Source organism: Sorex araneus, chromosome 11 (genome assembly GCF_027595985.1).
Source record: "Sorex araneus isolate mSorAra2 chromosome 11, mSorAra2.pri, whole genome shotgun sequence".
NCBI lineage: Eukaryota > Metazoa > Chordata > Mammalia > Eulipotyphla > Soricidae > Sorex > Sorex araneus.
In genome coordinates, this window is record NC_073312.1 from 33,851,059 (window position 1) to 33,868,245 (window position 17,187).

General features: G+C 58.8%; 3 protein-coding genes across 4 annotated transcripts; 1 reads left to right on the forward strand and 2 right to left on the reverse strand.

The window, feature by feature from the left end:
* Positions 1–600: 600 nt before the first annotated feature.
* LOC101544869 (cytochrome P450 26A1) lies at positions 601–4,877 on the reverse strand. 2 transcript variants are annotated; one of them, XM_004607361.2, is made up of 7 exons: positions 3,908–4,877; positions 3,515–3,739; positions 2,961–3,251; positions 2,713–2,871; positions 2,104–2,238; positions 1,377–1,529; positions 601–1,115 (listed from the first exon to the last, which is right to left on the reverse strand). In XM_004607361.2, exons 1-7 carry the CDS (start codon positions 4,094–4,096, stop codon positions 774–776), a joined length of 1,494 nt encoding a protein of 497 aa, XP_004607418.2. In that variant the 5' UTR covers positions 4,097–4,877; the 3' UTR covers positions 601–773. The 2 variants fall into 2 exon arrangements, with proteins under 2 accessions (XP_004607418.2, XP_054975232.1); XM_055119257.1 differs by having other exon boundaries at positions 3,515–4,877.
* A 59-nt stretch (positions 4,878–4,936) lies between these two features.
* LOC129399399 (uncharacterized) lies at positions 4,937–7,472 on the forward strand. The gene is made up of 2 exons (XM_055119227.1): positions 4,937–5,816; positions 6,925–7,472. Exons 1-2 carry the CDS (start codon positions 5,562–5,564, stop codon positions 7,021–7,023), a joined length of 354 nt encoding a protein of 117 aa, XP_054975202.1. The 5' UTR covers positions 4,937–5,561; the 3' UTR covers positions 7,024–7,472.
* A 308-nt stretch (positions 7,473–7,780) lies between these two features.
* On the reverse strand, positions 7,781–16,637 carry LOC101543992 (cytochrome P450 26C1). The gene is made up of 6 exons (XM_055119229.1): positions 16,170–16,637; positions 15,511–15,735; positions 14,748–15,023; positions 13,289–13,444; positions 10,947–11,276; positions 7,781–8,851 (listed from the first exon to the last, which is right to left on the reverse strand). Exons 1-6 carry the CDS (start codon positions 16,371–16,373, stop codon positions 8,474–8,476), a joined length of 1,569 nt encoding a protein of 522 aa, XP_054975204.1. The 5' UTR covers positions 16,374–16,637; the 3' UTR covers positions 7,781–8,473.
* Between the last annotated feature and the right edge of the window lie 550 nt (positions 16,638–17,187).

The window sequence follows — 17,187 nt, forward strand, 5'->3', positions numbered from 1 at the left end:
AAAGTGAAACCTTTACAAAGTCATCCTTTCCTAAGGAACAACACCCTCTCCCCGTCTCAAACTAACTTGGATACACTTTCCAAGGGGTTAAACTAAATGATCACAGAAAATCATAAAATTACCTTGAACTAACACACATATACATATGACATATATATGTATATGTGTGTATTTTCTAATAACTTTTAAAAGAAAAATGAACAACTAAAGTTGTTAGTTGAAAACAGATATATTGGATATATATATATCCAAAACCCAGGGGACCATATACACTTATATATATGTAAGATTGGCCCTAATCACACATGCAGAAGTCTGGTTTAAATACATTAACTACTAATATCAGAACTGGATGGAGCCAGATAGATAGTATACCCAGCAGTTAAGGTGCTTGCCTTGCATATGTCCAACCCAGGTTTGATCCCCAACATCCCATACAGCTCCCCAAGCCCAGGAGTGATCCCTGAGCAAAGAGCCAGGAGTAAGCCCTGACCACAGATAGGCATGGCCAAAATAAACAAAAACAAACAAACTGATAAGTTGTCCCCCAACAGGAATCTAAGATACAAGATAAGCACCTTCAGATTGTTCTTTATTTGAAAACAATACAAATTTATTTTTATTATTATATTTAAAGACTGTGGGACTTACAAGAGTCACATAAATATATAATATACATTTAGAAATTAAATATAATAAAATCAAATGTGGCATTATGTAGAAATGCCAGAAACATTTCAAATGAGTCCAAGGTTGGTGCAGCCTTCTCACCCTCAGATTTCCCCCAGGAAAGGGGTGAAGCTTGCAGGTAGATCGTCCACAGGGCACATGGTGGGGCTGGTTTTCATGGTAGGGGGTCCGTTCAGGAGCTGCCAGTCGCAATGCCGCGCCAGCTCCACAGTAAAGATTTTGAGAAGAATTTTTGCAAACTCTTTCCCTACACAGCTCCTCAGGCCTCCTCCAAATGGAATAAAGCTGAACCTGGAGGCGGCCTCGGGGTGGGGCTGCAGGAATCGGTCGGGGTTAAAGTCCTCCTTGTTGGTGAAGATCTCTGCCACCTCATGCGTATCACAGATGCTGTAGATAACATTCCAGCCCTTGGGGATCTGGTATCCCTGCCGAAGATTATAAAGGCCCAGGGGTTGACAAACTAGAAATGAACTTTCCACAACAAAAAAATCGAGGCCCGGATGCCCTGGGAGGCATTGGGAGTTAAAAGGTGGAAGAGAACAGACATTCAGGTAGCTGAATGGTCTATCCACAGGGGGCACGGCCCTAGCGGCAAAAGCTTGAGGACTTTAAGCCACTGCACAGGGAAACCAGGGGAGAGGTAAAACCACAACAAAAGAGGCGGGGGGGAGAAGCAGAGAACTTACATTTAATTCAAATGTCTTAAGAGCAACCCGAAACCCTCCTGGAACAGGGGGGTTCAGCCGGAGGGTCTCTTTAATAACACACCCGATGTATTTAAGCTGTTCCAAGATTTCCATATCCAACTTGTTGCCTTGATTGCTCTTACAAAGTAAACCCTATCAAAACAGTCATAGAGAGGTGAACGGTTATTCTGTGCTCCAATAAAATCAGTCACCCAGAACATAAACAGGTCTTAAGTAGCAGCTAACCCCAGAAGGCCCCGTGATAGGAGAGTGTGAAGGGGAAAGAGCTGCTAGTGACCATTTGCCTCACCCCTGGGCCCAAATTCACTATTTACAGCTCCAGGAGAATGCTACTCTCTCCACCATGGCCCTAATCACCTCAGCCACCACCGGCCTCCTCCCTCACTGCCTAGAAGTCCTCTATTCACATCCTTGAGCACACAGGTCAGAAGAAGTAGAATCTAACAGGAAATCTCCCAGATTCTCCAAAGGGTGGAGAAAAAGAACTCCAAAGGCAAGAATGAGAACTCGGACCCTGTCTCGGGGAAGTACTGCTATTCCCTCCATTCCATTTACAAAGTGAATTCTTTTCACACTGGCCCACCCACCCTTGGCCCTGCCCTTTAGAGATACTTGACAAGGCAGCCCAGCACGCTTACTTCATGGGAGAGCTGGTGTGCTGAGCAACTCATTTCCTTAGCGAAAGGAGGTCCCAGATTCCTCATACCTTACTCTTTAGCTCCTCGCGCACTTTCTGGAGGACCTCAGGGTAGAGTCCCAGGTAAGTGATCAGAGAGGTCGCTGCGCTGGCTGTGGTGTCATGTCCTCCGAAGAGAAGTTCCGTGGAAGTTTGCTTTAGCGCCTAGGAATGAAATCAGAGAAGTCCGCATTTGACAATTCCTGCATACGATTTTAAATAACCATCCATCAGACCCAGCTGAGGGTTCTGGAAGCAAGATGGGAAGGGCTAAAAAACGGTTGGTCGGAAAATGTTACAAAGAGCAACATTTAAAAACAAAATGCCAAGTCGCTGTAATTCAGTAAGAGCAGGAGGCTAGTAAGCCTTCTCTGCTGGGAACTCCAGAACTGGACTTTTTTGGGTTTAATTGCCAAGCATGATTAGCATTTTGCAAATTCCAACTTTCACTTAAAACCCTGAAGGGCTGGGGGCGGAGAGGGCGGGGGGGGGGGGGCGGGCGAGAAAGCTCCCTAGTCGGCTGCAACCCCTTTCACATCGCTCAGTCCTCAGCCGGGTTCCCTCTTTAGAGTCTGGACGCCAGACTCCAAAACCCAGGGGACCAAAGGGCGCCGCACCGCTGCCGGAAACTGCGCTCACCTGCATGTCCAGCCTCTCGCCCCTCTCCCACGAGTGCTCGATCAACAGCTGCAGCACGTCTTTGCGGGCCCCGCCCGCCTCCGCCGCCCGGAGCCCGCAGATCTTGGCGCGAATGTTCTCCTCGATGCGCGCGTGGATGAGGTTCCGCGCCTTTACGCCCTGAGCGCGGAGAGCGCACGGCAGTGAGCAGACGCGCGGCCTCCGCTTCCCCGGGGCCCCAAGCTCCGCACCCTGCCGGCCGCCCTTACCCGATACAGCCCGCTGAACGGGACGTCGATGGGCAACGAGAAGAGATTGCGGATCATTTCCTCGAAGGCCTCCACCAGCTGCTGCTCGGCATCCCCGCCGCTCGCCAAGCCGGGCTCGCAGCCCAGCAAGATGCGCATGGCGATGCGGAACATCAGGCGCTTCACCTGGGGGTAGACCAGGAGGCCGCGCTCGCCGCAGCTCAGCCACTGCTCCAAGCAATTGCCCACTTCCTCCGCAATCACAGGCACGTAGCACTCGAGCGCCTCGCGGCTGAAGGCCCGCATAATCACCTAAGTTCCCAGGAGCGAGAGTGTTAGCGCCGGTCCTCTCCGCGGCTCTCACCTTCCAGACCCCGCAATCCCACCAGACCCAACGCCCCAACGCGCTTACCTCTCAGTTGGGGGGAGAAAAAGAGAAAACGGGAGTAGGCTTGGAGCGGAACCTACCCGACGCCTTCTGCAACCCACGTTCGTCCATCCTCTATCGTTCTGAAGCTCCCCGGCCAACGGTCCCCCCTTCCTTCCTACTCCGGAGCCGCCAGCCGCGCCCTCACCTTTTTGCGCTGCTTGTGCGAGGAGTCGTGCAGGCTGGAAAGACAGCCCGAGCCCAGGATGGTGCGCACGGATGCGGGCCAGTGCACAGACACCAGCCGGTGCTCCCCGAGCAAGATGCGCCGCACGTTGTCGGCGCCCATCACCCGCACCGTGGGCCGCCCGAACAGATGCGTCTTGTAGATGAACCCGTATTTCTTACGCTTCATCTGCAGGAACTTCCTTCGCTGAGAGAGGAAAGCGGGAAGGGAGAGGCGGGCGTGAGGGGGCGCCGGGGAGCTGTGCGCCTCCGTCTTAGCCCCGATCCTCGCCGTCGTCACCTCCCTCCCGGGGGCGCCTACCCGGGTTTCAGTGGAAGCCGGGAACCGAGTCTGTCGCGTTCCCAGCTCCCTTACCTGCAGCACCATCTGCAGGGTTTCTCCAAAAAAGGGGAAACCCATAGTCCCCGGGGGCAAAGGGAGGGCGCAGCTGCGGTCGCGGCTGCTCACGCAGTACAGGTCCCAGAGCTTGATGGTGGCCACGAAGAGCAGCAGCGGGAGCACGAAGGTGCAGAGCGCACTGGCCAGCAGTGCCGGGAGCCCCATGGTGCGCTGCGGCCGCCCGCGCCACCTGCCGCTGTCGCCAGCGTTGCAAACCCTGCAGCCTGCCCGTTTTATAGACGGCCCAGGTTGCTGCCCACGTTACCTTGGTCAGACAAATTAGTTCACCCAAAGTTCATCTTTAATTGCGGGTTGGGCCCCTGGCTCCTCCCCCCGCGAGGCACTGCCCAAAATCTTTAACCGTTTGTTCCACGCCGAGGCAGAGGTGGCGGTCGCGCCTCTTCCCTTGGAGCGCGCCTCCTGGGGTGCGGGGCTAGGAGCTGCCCGCTTCGCCCCAACCAAGGTGTGCTGGGCTCCGAGACGGTTACCCGCGCCCAGCCCGGCTCCAAGAAGTGGGGAACTCCCAAGCCCTGGGCTTCTTGGCGGTCTCTTTGGAATCCCTCCCAGAGACTCGGACGGGCGGTCCCAGCCCAGAGCCGCCTAGACTGGATTTCTACTTAGAGGCCCCCGTGGGCTCCCTTCCACCTGCCGGGGCAGCAGAGGGAAGCGCGTTCTGAAATGGTGCTGTCCCTCGTCCCCACGAGTGGGGGGAAACTGCAGTCCCTATGTAAAGAAAAACTCGGACCCCTTTCCTACTCCTCCGAAGGTCGTGCAGAAGCGCCCGGGGTTGGCACCTCAGCAGGAGCCTTGTAGAACCACGGGTACTCGTGTATGCCTCTTCCAGCACCCCCACGGAGGCCCGCACTCATGTAGCCTACTTGATCATACTTGGGAGCATGAGAGGGTCACAGGTCCTGGCGCCTTCAAGGGCTGCGGTGCATGTAGGACCGGCCCCCCAACACCCCCCTCCCCCCGTACTGTGAGATGCAGCCTTGGTGGCCAGGACTCCGAGCGCTGCGGGGCGTGCAGCCTTGGTGGGATGGGTAGCCTGGGTCTCTGGGCGCCAGTGGCCTGACCTTGGAGTATGACATTTCACTCCCCGTTTGTGTAAACAGAGTAGTCTTGAGTTTCCAAATGCGGCCTCTGGCGGCAACCCCCCTCACCCCCACCCCACATCGCTGCTTTACCAGGGTGACCTCCCGCTCCGCGTTTGAGAGGACCTGTGCTCTCGGAGACAGACACCCTGGCATCTTGAAAACACCAGAGGAAGGAGTACTTACTCCAAGCCCCGGCCACTGAGTACTATTAATGGGAGTATTTAAGACTTTCACGGGGAAGCGGCGGCGTCTCCGGAATTGCAGGAGCGCAGGTGTGCTCCGGGATACCTACCTAGAGCTAGCCACGACGCTTCGGCCGGGGCTACACGCTCTGTGCCTCGGTTTGCGAGCTGAACGCACCCGCTGAAGGCGAAAGAGATTGGGGGTGGGGGGGTGTTCGTTTAATTCGCAGCGCCAGCTCTCCGCGGGCGACGCCACACGCCTGGGAAAGCGTCCCTTGGAGGGGGAAAACCCGCTTTGATCCTGGGAGCTGGTTCAATACTTGAATCTCAGTGGTCATAAAGCCAGGCGAGATGGAGAACTGTTCCCGGGGTCTAGAAAAAGCGCGATCCCCGAAGCGCTTGGGGCGAGTTCCCCTGGCCAGAGTGTTGGGGGGTGCCCGCAGATCCCGGCCACGGATCGGCCCCGCGCCCGCCCCGCGTCCGGGGCTCACAGGCGCCGGGGAAGCGTCTCCCCGCTCGGCTCTTTCTTCTAACGACTTGGCGCCTGTCGGAAGCAGCGCGAGCCAACCTGGGCACCGGCAGGAACCAGAGCCAGACGCGCTGGAGGTAATTCTCAGAAATCCCCCCGTCCGCCCCCCTGGCTGGACTGCGCCCGACAGCCCATGAACCGCACAGGCGATTAGGGGCGTGACCTGGGGCCCAGTCCCAATCCTGGGGCCTGACCCGCCTGTGACCCCTGCAGGCCGGACCGTGACATCCCGGTGAACTCTGTAGGGCCACCTCGCCAAGTTCAGCGGCCGCCGGGTCACCAGCGGAGCGGGGCCTGCGAACTGGAAATTGCCACGGGCGGGGAGCGCCGGGGGCGGGGGGAGGGGGCGCTGCGGTGTTCTCATTGAGCCCCGCGGGGGCGTGGGGTAGGAAAGGATGGACCGGGAGAGGGGAGATCATGAAAGGACAGATCTACGGTGGGGGGAGGGGGTCACCAAATCACCAGCCTCCAAGGAACTTTGATCTAGAAACTTTGCCCCGCTTTCTGCATGGTGGTGGGCGGGGAGGAGGCTTGTTGGTTCGCTGGAAAACAAAATGTTTCCAAGATGTTTACAAAAGAGCCTCCACTGGGCTGGGGGGGGGGGGGACACCGGAGTGGGTGTTTCGTGGTGGTTGTGCATGTTTTTGTTTGTTTTTCGCTGGGAGGGGAGAATAAGCACCGGGAGACAGAAGCCCGCCTCTCCCCACCCAGGAGCGCGGATTGTCTGCCCAGGGTTCTGTGGCCTCCGAGTGGGGCGCCCCCACCCCCATCACTCCTGGTTGGTTTCCTTCCCAAACTGGATGTTCCGTAGAGAAATCTCCCCGAAACCCTGCTGCGCTTGTCTTTCAGGCCTGCTTTCTTCCCCATCCCCCCTCCCCACCCCCCAAATCCCAGCCCGGAAGCCCCAGGGACACATTCTTGCTCTTTTGTTTGCTACGTATTTCTTGTGCATCTCGGCAGTTAGCAAATCCATTTCCGGAAGCCAGAAACTACGATTCCCGGAAACCAGGAGAGCTGCTATGGAGGGGTGGGGGGAGAAGGCTGTGGATGGGCTCCGTGGGAGGGTGGACTCAGGTTGGAGCTGCCCCTAGAGGACCTTAGATTGGTACAGACCCTCTGCATACAAGCCAGGACAACCCCTGACACCTCCCTGACTTCCGACATATTTCTCTTCTCTTCCCACAGAACAGAATCACCCCAAGAACGAATCCTTCCCCCACCTCAGCCAAATTGAAGAGTCTCTGGCAGGGACTGTCACCTCTGCCGCCTCAAGAGAGCCCCTAGGGCAGGCCCTGGCGCCTGCAAAGCCCAAAGGCTGGCGCCAGGCCTGCAGTGGGTGATGAATTGTTGCATATGGGGGTTATGGTGGTGTCAGCATAGCTTGGAAGGGCCCGCCGTGCCCAAGCCTGCTACTCCCCCCTTTCCTGCTGGCCTCAGGAGCCACCTTAAGCATAAGGTCAGGAGGGCACTTGCCCCTTTCGGTTCACTATAGGGTCAGTGCAGGCATCCAAGCTGCCTCTGGCCTGTCTGCAGGTGGGTCAAAGACAGAAGCCGGGCCTGGAGGTGATGGTGTTGGGGGCTCTTGGAGACTAAAGCACTGGTGGGAACTTCCGTGCTGGAAAGGTCCAGGGAGCTTCTGTCAGAAGGACAAAAAGGCAGAGTCTGTTGTGGCCACACACCCAAAGGCTGGAGCCAGGATAGACGGGGATGGAGGTGAAGAAGGGGAGCAGAGCCTTGGCCACGCAGCTCCACAGTGGTTCCCCCCCCACCCCCCCCCGTTTAACAGTTTCTCCTATTAAAAGATGTGGGTCTCCCTGTAGTCAGCTGTCATGCACAGGGACAGTCAGACAACAGTCCCCGCTCCCTGCCCCCTCCCCCCACAACCACACCACCAAGGAAAGTAGAGAATCCTAGATTCTGCCCGGGGTGTGTAGCTGGGTCTGGGGTGGGCCGGTCTTTGTTTCCCCCGCCCCCACCTACCAAGCCCTGTCCCCCAATAAGCGGCTGTCCAGCCAAGCCTTGGTGTTCTCCCTCACCCGCTGCCAGCAACCTTTTCCTGGCCGCCCTGTTTGGGACACGAACACTCCCTGCACCCCGGTAATCCAGCCCGCACCCCCAGTAATCCAGTCCTATCAATCTCGGGCCATCTATTCTTCCTCAAAATTTTCTCAGAGTCGGATTTTGTCCCCCAGAAGTGGCCTTGCAGGTGCTGACGTTGTGGGGCTGTCTGGAGAACTGGCCCCGTCCGCAGCTCAAGAGTTTTGCGACAAGATCAGTGGAGTGAGTGGCCACGACGCACCGAGCCCGCGTGTGGGGGGCAGGGGGGAAGACTTTCCGTTGGCGTCTTCCTAGGGCAATGCGTTCTTAAAAGCGCCTCCGCCCCGATTCTCGCTGGAGCTCAGCACGTCGGCAGGATTCAACCCTCCCAGCGGTCCCACATCCTTGGTCTTGGCACGGGAAGGCAGGCGAGTCTGCGTAGCTTCTACAGGAAATCAGTTCCCTCGTTTCTGCTTCCAGGTTCGACCTACGACTTCTCTTGCCTCCAGGCGCGGGTCACGGGAGCCTGGGCACGACCGGGGCGCGCGGGGCGTCGGCTCGCGCGCCTCCCCTCTGAGCGCGGCCGCGAGCGGCTTTCGGGGACTATGCGAGGAGAGAGCGAGAGCCCCGCGCAGCCCGAGGGAGCCGCAGAGGGGCAGTGTTGCCGCAGGCCACGTCCATCCCGCGGAGCCGCGGGTCAGAGGCGTGGTCCATCCCGCGCCGCGTCGTGAGCCAGCGGGTGGAAGTAGAGCCTCAGTCCGTCCACCGGGTGCACGATGGGCACCGTCTGCATGGCGGGGAAGGCAGGCGTGGCCAGCTCCCAGCGCGCCGTGCGCACCAGCTCCACCGCCAACAGCTGGAGCACAGCCTGGGCGAGCTCCTGGCCCAGGCAGCTGCGCGCGCCGCCGCCGAACGGGATGTAGTGGAAGCGGCCGGCGGCGCCCGAGGCGTCCTCTCCTGTCGCACCGAAGCGCTCAGGGTCAAAGCCCTCGGGCGGGCTGCGGTACACCGCGGCTGTCTCGTGCGTGTCCCGGATGCTGTACATCACGCTCCAGCCCTTGGGGATCTGGTAGCCCTGTGGGGGGAGCCGAAGAGAGCGCCTGACCGCGAGGCACCTGGCCAGGACCAATCCTCTTAAACCCTCTACCCCTCCCGCCCCCACCCCCGGCTTTGGACCCGGACAGCGCTCAGCCCCCTCCCCCCACACCCCGTCCCCTCCCATCTCCCTGTGCTTTCCAACCTCCGCCCCCCCCCCCCCCCCCCCCGTGAGCTTTAACCCAAGGACAGACAACTCTCCAAAACTCCGATTTTTCTTTTCGGTTTCTGGACCACACCCGCCAGTGCTCAAGACTTATTCCTGGTTCTGTGCTCAGGGATCACTCCTGATGGGACTCAGGGGACCCGGTGGCGTGCTGCAGATTGATCTCTGTTCATCTCCGCTCAGGCCCAGAAATTCCGTTTCCTAGTGCATCTCATGCGAGCCCAGATGCTCCTTTTGTTGTGAAGATCTGAATAATAGATCTGGCATGTGTGTCCGTGCTCAGGAAATGTGATCTACTATTTGATTTTAAGGTTCAAGTCCCTTTTTCTCTTCTATCAGGAGGCCTAAATTCCAGTCTCACACCTACCAGCTGCCTCTGCCTGAGGGAAGGAGGGGGAAAGCCCTAACAAGAGCCCCAGCCGCACCCCCTTCCACAGTGGTGAGCTGTCATAAAGCTCTTTCTTGTACTACACTAACTCCTCTCTCCGTCCCCCCTACCAGCTCCAGAATATTCAGCCATCCTTTAAGGTGCATGGACAAAGAGGGGAGTCCTCAAAATGTTGAGGAGCAGCTTTCCTACTCACTTTGTTGCTGTCTCCCCAGCCCCCCTGGGACAATTCCAGTTTGGGACACCTCTTCCTGCTTCCACCTGGTGGCCCCTGTCTCAGGGCGGGCTTCCCTGGGCCCTCTAAAGAGCAGTTCCCCCCACTCCTTGAGGCTGATGCCTGCTGGCTAATGCCCCTGGGTTCCTCACTCCACATCTCCCTGCCCGCCCAGCAGCTCTGCAGTGCCCACAGATGAAGTCTGAGCTCTGTCGTTCCGTGGGGCACACTCGGAAGCATCAGTGAATCCACCTCCTTGTTGGGAGCCGTCTCCTCTCTTCTGATCTGCATCCCCTTCACATGGGGACACCCTCATCTTTCACACCTCCTGTTCAGATGCCAGCTCCCCAAATGTTTTGGACTCTTCCAGCTTGAGATCACATTGATGCATGCCGCTTAGGATGAAGTGGTTAGTCCTGAGCCGCTCCCCCCACACAGTCTCTTTGCAAATGTGCCTCCTTTGTTTGGAGATGAAAATAATCTTCCGGAAATTGGTCTGAAGAGACAGTCCAAGGGCTTCTTAAGGTGCCTGCCTCTCATGCAGCTGACCAGGTTCGATTCCCAGCACTGCATGTGGTCCCTTGAGCACCACCAGGCCTAATCCCCGAGCACAGAACCAGGCATAAGCCCTGAGCACTGCTGGATGTGGCCCCCAAACAACAACACAATCTTGAGGAAAGAAGGCGACTACTTTGAAGGCAGTGAGCACATTTCAGGCAATGTCCCAGCCCATTACGGTTGGGAAGGAGGACAGCGACAGCTTCTTTTTTTTCTCCCCAACAGTGAGCAGAGATCCACACTGAGGAGGGATTTGCCTGTCCAAGAGATGGAGCCGGACTATGACTTTCCCTGCCCAGCCCAAGCGAGGCTGTCCAGACCCTGTTCCCCTTATTTCCATCGTCTCCATCCCTGGCCTCTGGCCTCAGCTGGGGCCTTGGGTAAGTGATCATGGGGTCATCACCAAATTATTCCTCCATCTCGTCAGAGGCAGATTCTGTTTCTCTCCAAGACCCACAGGCTAAGGGGGCTGGGGCCACTGGACAGAGAAAAGTGTATGTTTATAAGTCCGCTCTGACTGGACCCACCCATAACTCAGCCAAGTGCTAAAGTATAGGGGTTCCCTGACTTATCATGGGCTGGTCGAGAGGCCCCCAACCTTGGATCCAGAGTAGTGGAACAAGGTTCAGCCCATTTTGCAGCTTAGAAATAGGATGAAAAGACATGGACACCCCCCCCCCACCCAGTGCCCTTTGACCCTGCACAAGGCAGGCTCAGGAGGCCCAGGGCTGGGTGGCCCAAGCACTTACATCCAGCTCAAAGGTGCGCAGCGCTGTGCGGTAGCCCCCGGACACGGGGGGCAGCAGGCGCAGCACCTCCTTGACCACGCAGTCCACGTAGTGCAGGCGGCCCAGCACTGCGAGACTGAGGTCCGGCTCGCAGCTGCAGTCAGGCCGGGGCCCCCCGCTGCCCCTGGCCACCCCTGGCTCACAGCTGCAGGCGGGCCCTAGCCCCTGCGCTGCCAGCTCCTGCCGGATCTTGGTGACAGCTGCCGGGTGCTGCAGGAGCAACAGGACAAGGGACGTGCTGGCACTGGCCGTAGTGAAGAAGGCAGCGAAGAGGAGCTCTACAGCGGACTCCTGCAAGAAAGACAGTCCCGGCGGATTCATGCTGAACCTCAGTGCCCCGTGGCGAATGCCCTGAGCACCCCTGTTCTCTGAAGAGTAAAAGATGGGAACACAGGTGTCCTTGGACGGTGGCTGTGAGTGTCCTGGAGTTGACTGACTCTCTAGCCCACAGGTGGGAAAGGCCCAGACATAAGTCCATGCACTAACCCAGGATCTATCCGTGTGTGTGAGGGGCTCCAGAGAGAGAGCGCTAGAGAATTACTCAGTGTGCCCGTCATAGTGCTTTGGGGTATCTACCCATTCCAGGCTCACCCCAACCCTGAGGGGACCATTACTGCCTTCATTTTATGGGGCGCCACCCAGGCTTGGAAAAGTGCTGAGATCCCTGTAGTGTGGCACTCTCTGTGCCGCCAGCCTGGTTCCTGACTGTCACCAAAGGGGCCGTGACCAAGGAGCAGCAGGTGTCTTCTGCCTGCTGGACTAACCCTCATGTATGCTCTGCCCAGGAAGGACAGAGGAGCCGGGGCTTTCCTCTCTGCCCAGACCCTCAGGCCTCCAACCCCTGGGGTGAGGGGATGTGGGTATCCTTTAGGCCACACCCACCCTCTGCTGCATTTCTGGGGATTCTTAGCTTGGAATGCTTTGTGGGCATGAACCCATTCCGCCTACCCCAACCCTGCTGCTGAGAAGTGACACAGGACTGGGTCCCCCTCTCCTGTGCATTTTGTCCACCTTCTAGCCTTCCAGTCCGTGCATGGAGGCTGCTGACACTGAAAAGGCTCCTAATAGTTGAGGAATGATTGTCCTGGCCGTGTCAGGGACATGCCGGGGAGAAGTTCCAAAATCTCCTTTGGAAAGCGTGAGCTCCCGGCCTGCCCCTACAGCCTGAGCAGAACTGAGAGCTCCTAGACAGTGGGGTCTCTTCCTGGGCACCTGTGACCTTCCCACGACCTCCGAGGCCCACAGAGTGCCCATCCCTTCCCATACTCCCCCCTGGTAGAGCAGGTTCCACTCCGTGGGCTTCCCTGGATGTACCAGCCCACTGCCAGCCCTCCTCTCATCCCGACTTCTCACACCAGGATACCAGCCCCCATTTCCAGGGAAGAAAAGAAGACGGTCCCCACTCCACCTTTCCATGGCTGGCTGGTGGCAGGAGGGGAGATCAGGCCCGGGTAAAACATGGGTGTTGCTTACAGAAGGGTGGAGGCGCTCTCCTTGCTGCCTCCCTTCATCTCCACTCTTCCTTTCTTTGGGTTTTCAAGTAGGTCCCAATGTTTTTTGGTTTTTTGTTTTTTTTTTTTGCCGGGGGGGGGGGAACACCTGGCAAAGCTCAGGGCTTACCACTCACTCTGCACTTAGGGATCACTCGTGGAGGTTTTCAGGGAACCATATGGGGGTGCCTGGGATGGAACCGGGTGAGGCGTATGCAACGCAAGACTGTACCCACTGCGCTATTGCTCCGGCACGGCCGGGACTACTCTAGAGCTTCTCTCACTGTGGCCAGCATGGTCTCCACTGAGCATTCGGGGAAGGAGAGGTCCGATTCCCGGGAGACCCCACGATGGCCAAAGAGCCATCCTGAGGTACACAGTGACAAGATGGCTCATAAAGTGGGGAGTGTTGATGTGAGAAGAGGAGCCCCCCAAAGAGGTAAATGTGGACTCCAAGCCTTTAGGGTATCTAAAGGAAAGAAGTGAAAAGGCTTTGCAGGCAAGGGAACAGCAGCAGCAATGGCTGGGGTGGGCTCAGCGGGGGGCGGGGGGAGACTCTTTGTGGCTGGAACCTGTAAGGAGAGGCCTAGGAGTCTAGCGTTCACCTTGCTCCTGAGAGCAGCAGCCCATGGCCAGGCCACAGAGCGAGTGGGTACGCTCAGCCATGACGAGGACTCGGGTCTGCTCGTCACTCTCACCCCAAGGCGTGCCTGTGGCTCACGAGGGGGCCACACAGGAGGGGCTTGGGAGCTTCGGTCCAGGGACAGAATGACAAGAGTGAACGTGAACGAGTGGTGTGGAATCCCCACCCACCTTCAGCTCCTGCATGGAGAGCTCGTGACCCAGCTCCCGGGTGCTGCGGATGATCGTGGCCAGGGCGTCGCCTGGCTCTGCAGCCTGGTCTTCCAGAAGCTTCTCTGCAATGGCCACCTCCAGGTGTTGATAAAGCTGGTCCCGTGCCCGGATGCCCTAATAGGGGCATGTGGGGTGGGGGAGGGAAGTGGGGTGAGAAGGCTGAGGGGCCCCAGGGCTGAGGATCTCCCCAGCCATCCTCTGGGAGTACTGCTCTGGGTCGCTGAAACCCTGGTGTTAGCCGCCAGCAAGCATCTTAGCTCCTTGTCCTAGCTCATAGCAGGGGATCAACACTTGCTCGAGAATTTGTTCTTTACTGCCCCAACGTTATTTTCTCTTGATTATCTTAAGTCCCTTTGAGACAAGGCTGGATTACAGTATCATGGGGGTGGGGGGAGGAGGAGGAGGAGGCTCAGAGAGGTCAAGAGATTATCCTAAGTCACACAGCAGTCAGTGGCCCTGGGGGTGGGGGGCCTGTGCCCTTTTTCCTCAGTAGGCTCAGGAGGGGACATTGGACAACAGGGGAAAGAGCAAGGGTCACCTGATACAACCAGAAAGGTTAACAAATGTTCTAAGCACGTAGTTTCTCTAATATGGTAAAAGGAGGGGTCCCTCTACAGTTTTCAGGGATGAAGCACGGCAAAAAAAAATTGTTTTTATAATAGCTATGTGATCTTGGGTGAATTGTTTGACCTGAGCTTCAGTTTCTCCATCAATAAAACGAGAATATTTGCTTGCAGGCTGCAAGGCTTAATTGGGAAAAATGCATTCAAGTCAACCAGCCTGTATCATAGACATTTGACCTTATTTTTGTCTACAAAGCTGAAAACCAGGCCATCTGCACCAGGAGAAGCCCCAGCTCCCAGGGTGAGGGGAAGGCGGCCTGCAGTTTCTGAGCTGCTCCTAGGGCCGGCCTGTTGCTCTGAAGTGTGAGGAGGCGGCTGCCCCCCCCCCCCCCCCCCCCCGTACAGAAACTAGCCGTCAGCCTGCACCCCAGACCTCTCCAACCCGTGCTGGCTCTGGGCTGGGCCCAGGTGATCTCATTCCTTCATTCCCCAGCCTTCCAGGCTTCCAAGGAGGCATTGCAGGCTGGACCCAAGGCGCGGCTTATTGAGGAGTTGGGACAGACTGGCAGTACGCCCTCCCTCGAGATTCAAAGCCACGGCTGATCGGGTTGAAACAAGTTCCACCAGGCGAGGCCCAGAGAGGGTGTGTGGACTGCCCCCAGTCACACAGCGAATCAGAACAGCGGCCATCCACGGTGCCACGCTCCTGTGTTTCTCCCCACCCTAGGTCAGGTTTCCCTCTCCTCTCTTTGGGCAGGGGTGACACATGGGGCGTGCCAAAGGGGGTCCCCATCTTTCTTTGGGAGGCCAATCCGTCCCAGGAGCCCCCCAATGTGGGGCCAGGTTGGCATTACCTTGCGCAGGCCGCTAAAGGGCACGTCCAGAGGCAGCGAGAAGAGATTCTCCACGAGCCGTTCGAAGATGCGGGTCAGTTCCGCGCACTGCGCCTCGTCCAGCCGCAGCCCGAGGACGATGAGCGCGGCCATGCGAAAGGTGAGCGCCTTGGCGGCCTCGTAAACCGCCACGGGCCCGCCGGCCGCGCACCAAGAGCGCACCTCGCGGCGCAGCGCCCCCTGCAGGCGCGGCACGTAACGCTCCAGGGCTGCGCGGCTGAACACTCGCGCCAGGACCTGCGGGAACAGGGCCCTCAGCCCTGGCTCGGGTCCGGTTTCCTCTTTCCCGCTAGTCCAGAGGCGCCAGAGGGCCAATTTCGGCCCCATCAACATCCTCCAACTAGCTTGGCCCTAGCCGTGATAGCTTTTGCACTCGCTTTAAATTCTAACTATTCCCTTTTAGTTCTCTCTCTGATGTTCACAACCCCTCCCATCCATCTACCCAGGCTCTGAGTGGTACCTCCAGCAGGATGTCTTCCCTGACCCCTTTCCAGATCTCAGTCTCCAGCGCTTCAGGGATCATAGGCACATAAGATCGGAAACGAAGAGACCGAAATCTAGCACCCAGTACAAGCCATAGGACCTGGTCCGTGGCCACCCACCCACTGGTCAGCCTGAGGTCCGGCCAGACGGTGTGCCCCGAATTCCTAGCTGCAACCTGGCTCACCTCAGATGCCCGGGAGTCCCGGGTCTACTGGTCCTGACAACCCCTCTTTGGGCTCACCTTGCGCCGCTGCCGGTGCGGCTCACCTACGGCGCCGAGGAGCGTGTGCGAGCCCAGCAGGATGTGCGCACTCTGCGGCCACTGGCTGCGCACCAGGCGGTGCTCGCCCAGCAGGATGGTGCGCACGTTCTCGGCGCCGCTCACGCGGATCACCGGCCGGCCCAGCAGGTGCGTCTTGAAGACAGTCCCGTAGCGCTCCCGGCGGGAGCTGTGGAAGCGCGAACCCTGAGCGCGAGGCGGAGCGAAGAGGGAGGGTTGGGGCGGCCGGGTTCGGCCCTGCCCCCTCCCCGGCACTGCCCTGGATAGCATCTACTCTCCACCCGGCAATCCCAAATGGGCCTCGCGACTAGCCATAGAGGCGAGCACGTAAGAACGCACACACTGCTGTTCCCGTTGGTGAGACAAGAAGCGCGCGCGGACTCCAGATTCTGTGCTTGCGGGAGACAGGGTGACATGCTCCTTCCCAGATCCTTTTGCATCCCTCCACCCCTTCCTTCCGCGTTGTTCTTGGCCGCGTTTAAATGGCTCGATGGGAGAACCACGGTCACGAACGCCCGGCTCCCCGCGAGGGGGCGGCCCGGCAAAGGCAAGGGTCTGGCCACCAGTGGGAGCCTCCTGGGATCCGAAGGAAGGGGGTGTGGGGGACGCTGGACGCTCACCTGAACTAACCAGTGCAGCGTTTCCCCGAAGAAGGGCCAGCCCATGGAGCCCTTGGGCAGGGGCAGGGCTGAGGCCCGGTCCCGGCTCAGCGTCCAGCGGAGGGTCCAGAGATGCTGGGCCAGGCTGAGCAGCAGGCAGGCACACAGGAGAGCGGTGCCCGCCGCCCCCAGCACCGACAGACAGCTCAGCCCCCAGGGGAGCATGGCGAAGCGGCCCGGACCAGGTCGCTCCCGGCTCCGGAGCTAGATGGAGGCTCCCGCGCTGCGCAGTGCTCACCTGCTCGGTCCGTGAAGGGGCTGGGAGTTGAGGACCCACGCCGGGATTTATAACCTCGAAATTGAGTGGCCGTGGGAGGCGGCAGCGACCACGCGCCTTCAGGGAACGTGTCTTGCTCGAGGGCGCGTGCTCGGGACTTTGCCCGGAGCCCCGAGGGCTCCTGGGCCAAATGCCAGTTTCCCGCGGGGCCGTCGGCTGCCTCCAGAGCCCCCAGCTCCGGGCATCCGCGGACCCTCCCACCTCCTCCCTGGCCAGAACTCCTCTGATAGAAGCGGCGAGGGAGGGCGAAGAAAGGAGCAACTCACCGGCGCTGCCAACCTGGGCTGCAGACCCCCGCCCCACCCCTCTCTCCCCGCCAGTCCTTTAACCCTTCTCGGCCCACCCACAGCACATTTATAGTTATAGGCTCCCTCCCTAGGGACTGAGCCGGATTCACACAGGGCGCGCCCATGCATATTTAAAACGCGCCACGCAGAGTAGTGATTGGAGGCGAATGGGCAGCGGCGGCTCACCGAGGGGCTCGGGAGTGGCGGCCCTGCGGCGCCCCGCGCACATCCTCTGGCGGGGAGAGCGCCACGGCCTCGCACTGGAGCTTCGCGGGTGGGTGAACCGAGGGCCGTGGGCTGCCCAGGGCTCCCCTCGGATCCCATCCTAGTGCTTCTACGGGGGGCGCCTTCCCCTTTGCTCCCTTTCTCTGTCTGGGAGTTTGACTTCTTTCGCGCCAGCTTTGGCATCGCCAGC

What these genes read in the sequence shown, in the direction of transcription:
- LOC101544869 (XM_055119257.1), bottom strand. Translation starts at nt 4,096, where the DNA reads ATGGGGCTCCCGGCACTGCTGGCCAGTGCGCTCTGCACCTTCGTGCTC. An exon ending in CGCACAAGCAGCGCAAAAAG is followed by an intron (nt 3,252 to 3,514) that starts GTGAGGGCGCGG and finishes CTGGGAACTTAG; the next exon opens with GTGATTATGCGGGCCTTCAG. An exon ending in TTAAGACATTTGAATTAAAT is followed by an intron (nt 1,116 to 1,376) that starts GTAAGTTCTCTG and finishes AATCTTCGGCAG; the next exon opens with GGATACCAGATCCCCAAGGG.
- LOC129399399 (XM_055119227.1), top strand. Translation starts at nt 5,562, where the DNA reads ATGGAGAACTGTTCCCGGGGTCTAGAAAAAGCGCGATCCCCGAAGCGC. An exon ending in CAGAGCCAGACGCGCTGGAG is followed by an intron (nt 5,817 to 6,924) that starts GTAATTCTCAGA and finishes CTCTTCCCACAG; the next exon opens with AACAGAATCACCCCAAGAAC.
- LOC101543992 (XM_055119229.1), bottom strand. Translation starts at nt 16,373, where the DNA reads ATGCTCCCCTGGGGGCTGAGCTGTCTGTCGGTGCTGGGGGCGGCGGGC. An exon ending in CGCACCGGCAGCGGCGCAAG is followed by an intron (nt 15,024 to 15,510) that starts GTGAGCCCAAAG and finishes CTGTTCCCGCAG; the next exon opens with GTCCTGGCGCGAGTGTTCAG. An exon ending in CCTTTAGCGGCCTGCGCAAG is followed by an intron (nt 13,445 to 14,747) that starts GTAATGCCAACC and finishes TGCCCCTATTAG; the next exon opens with GGCATCCGGGCACGGGACCA.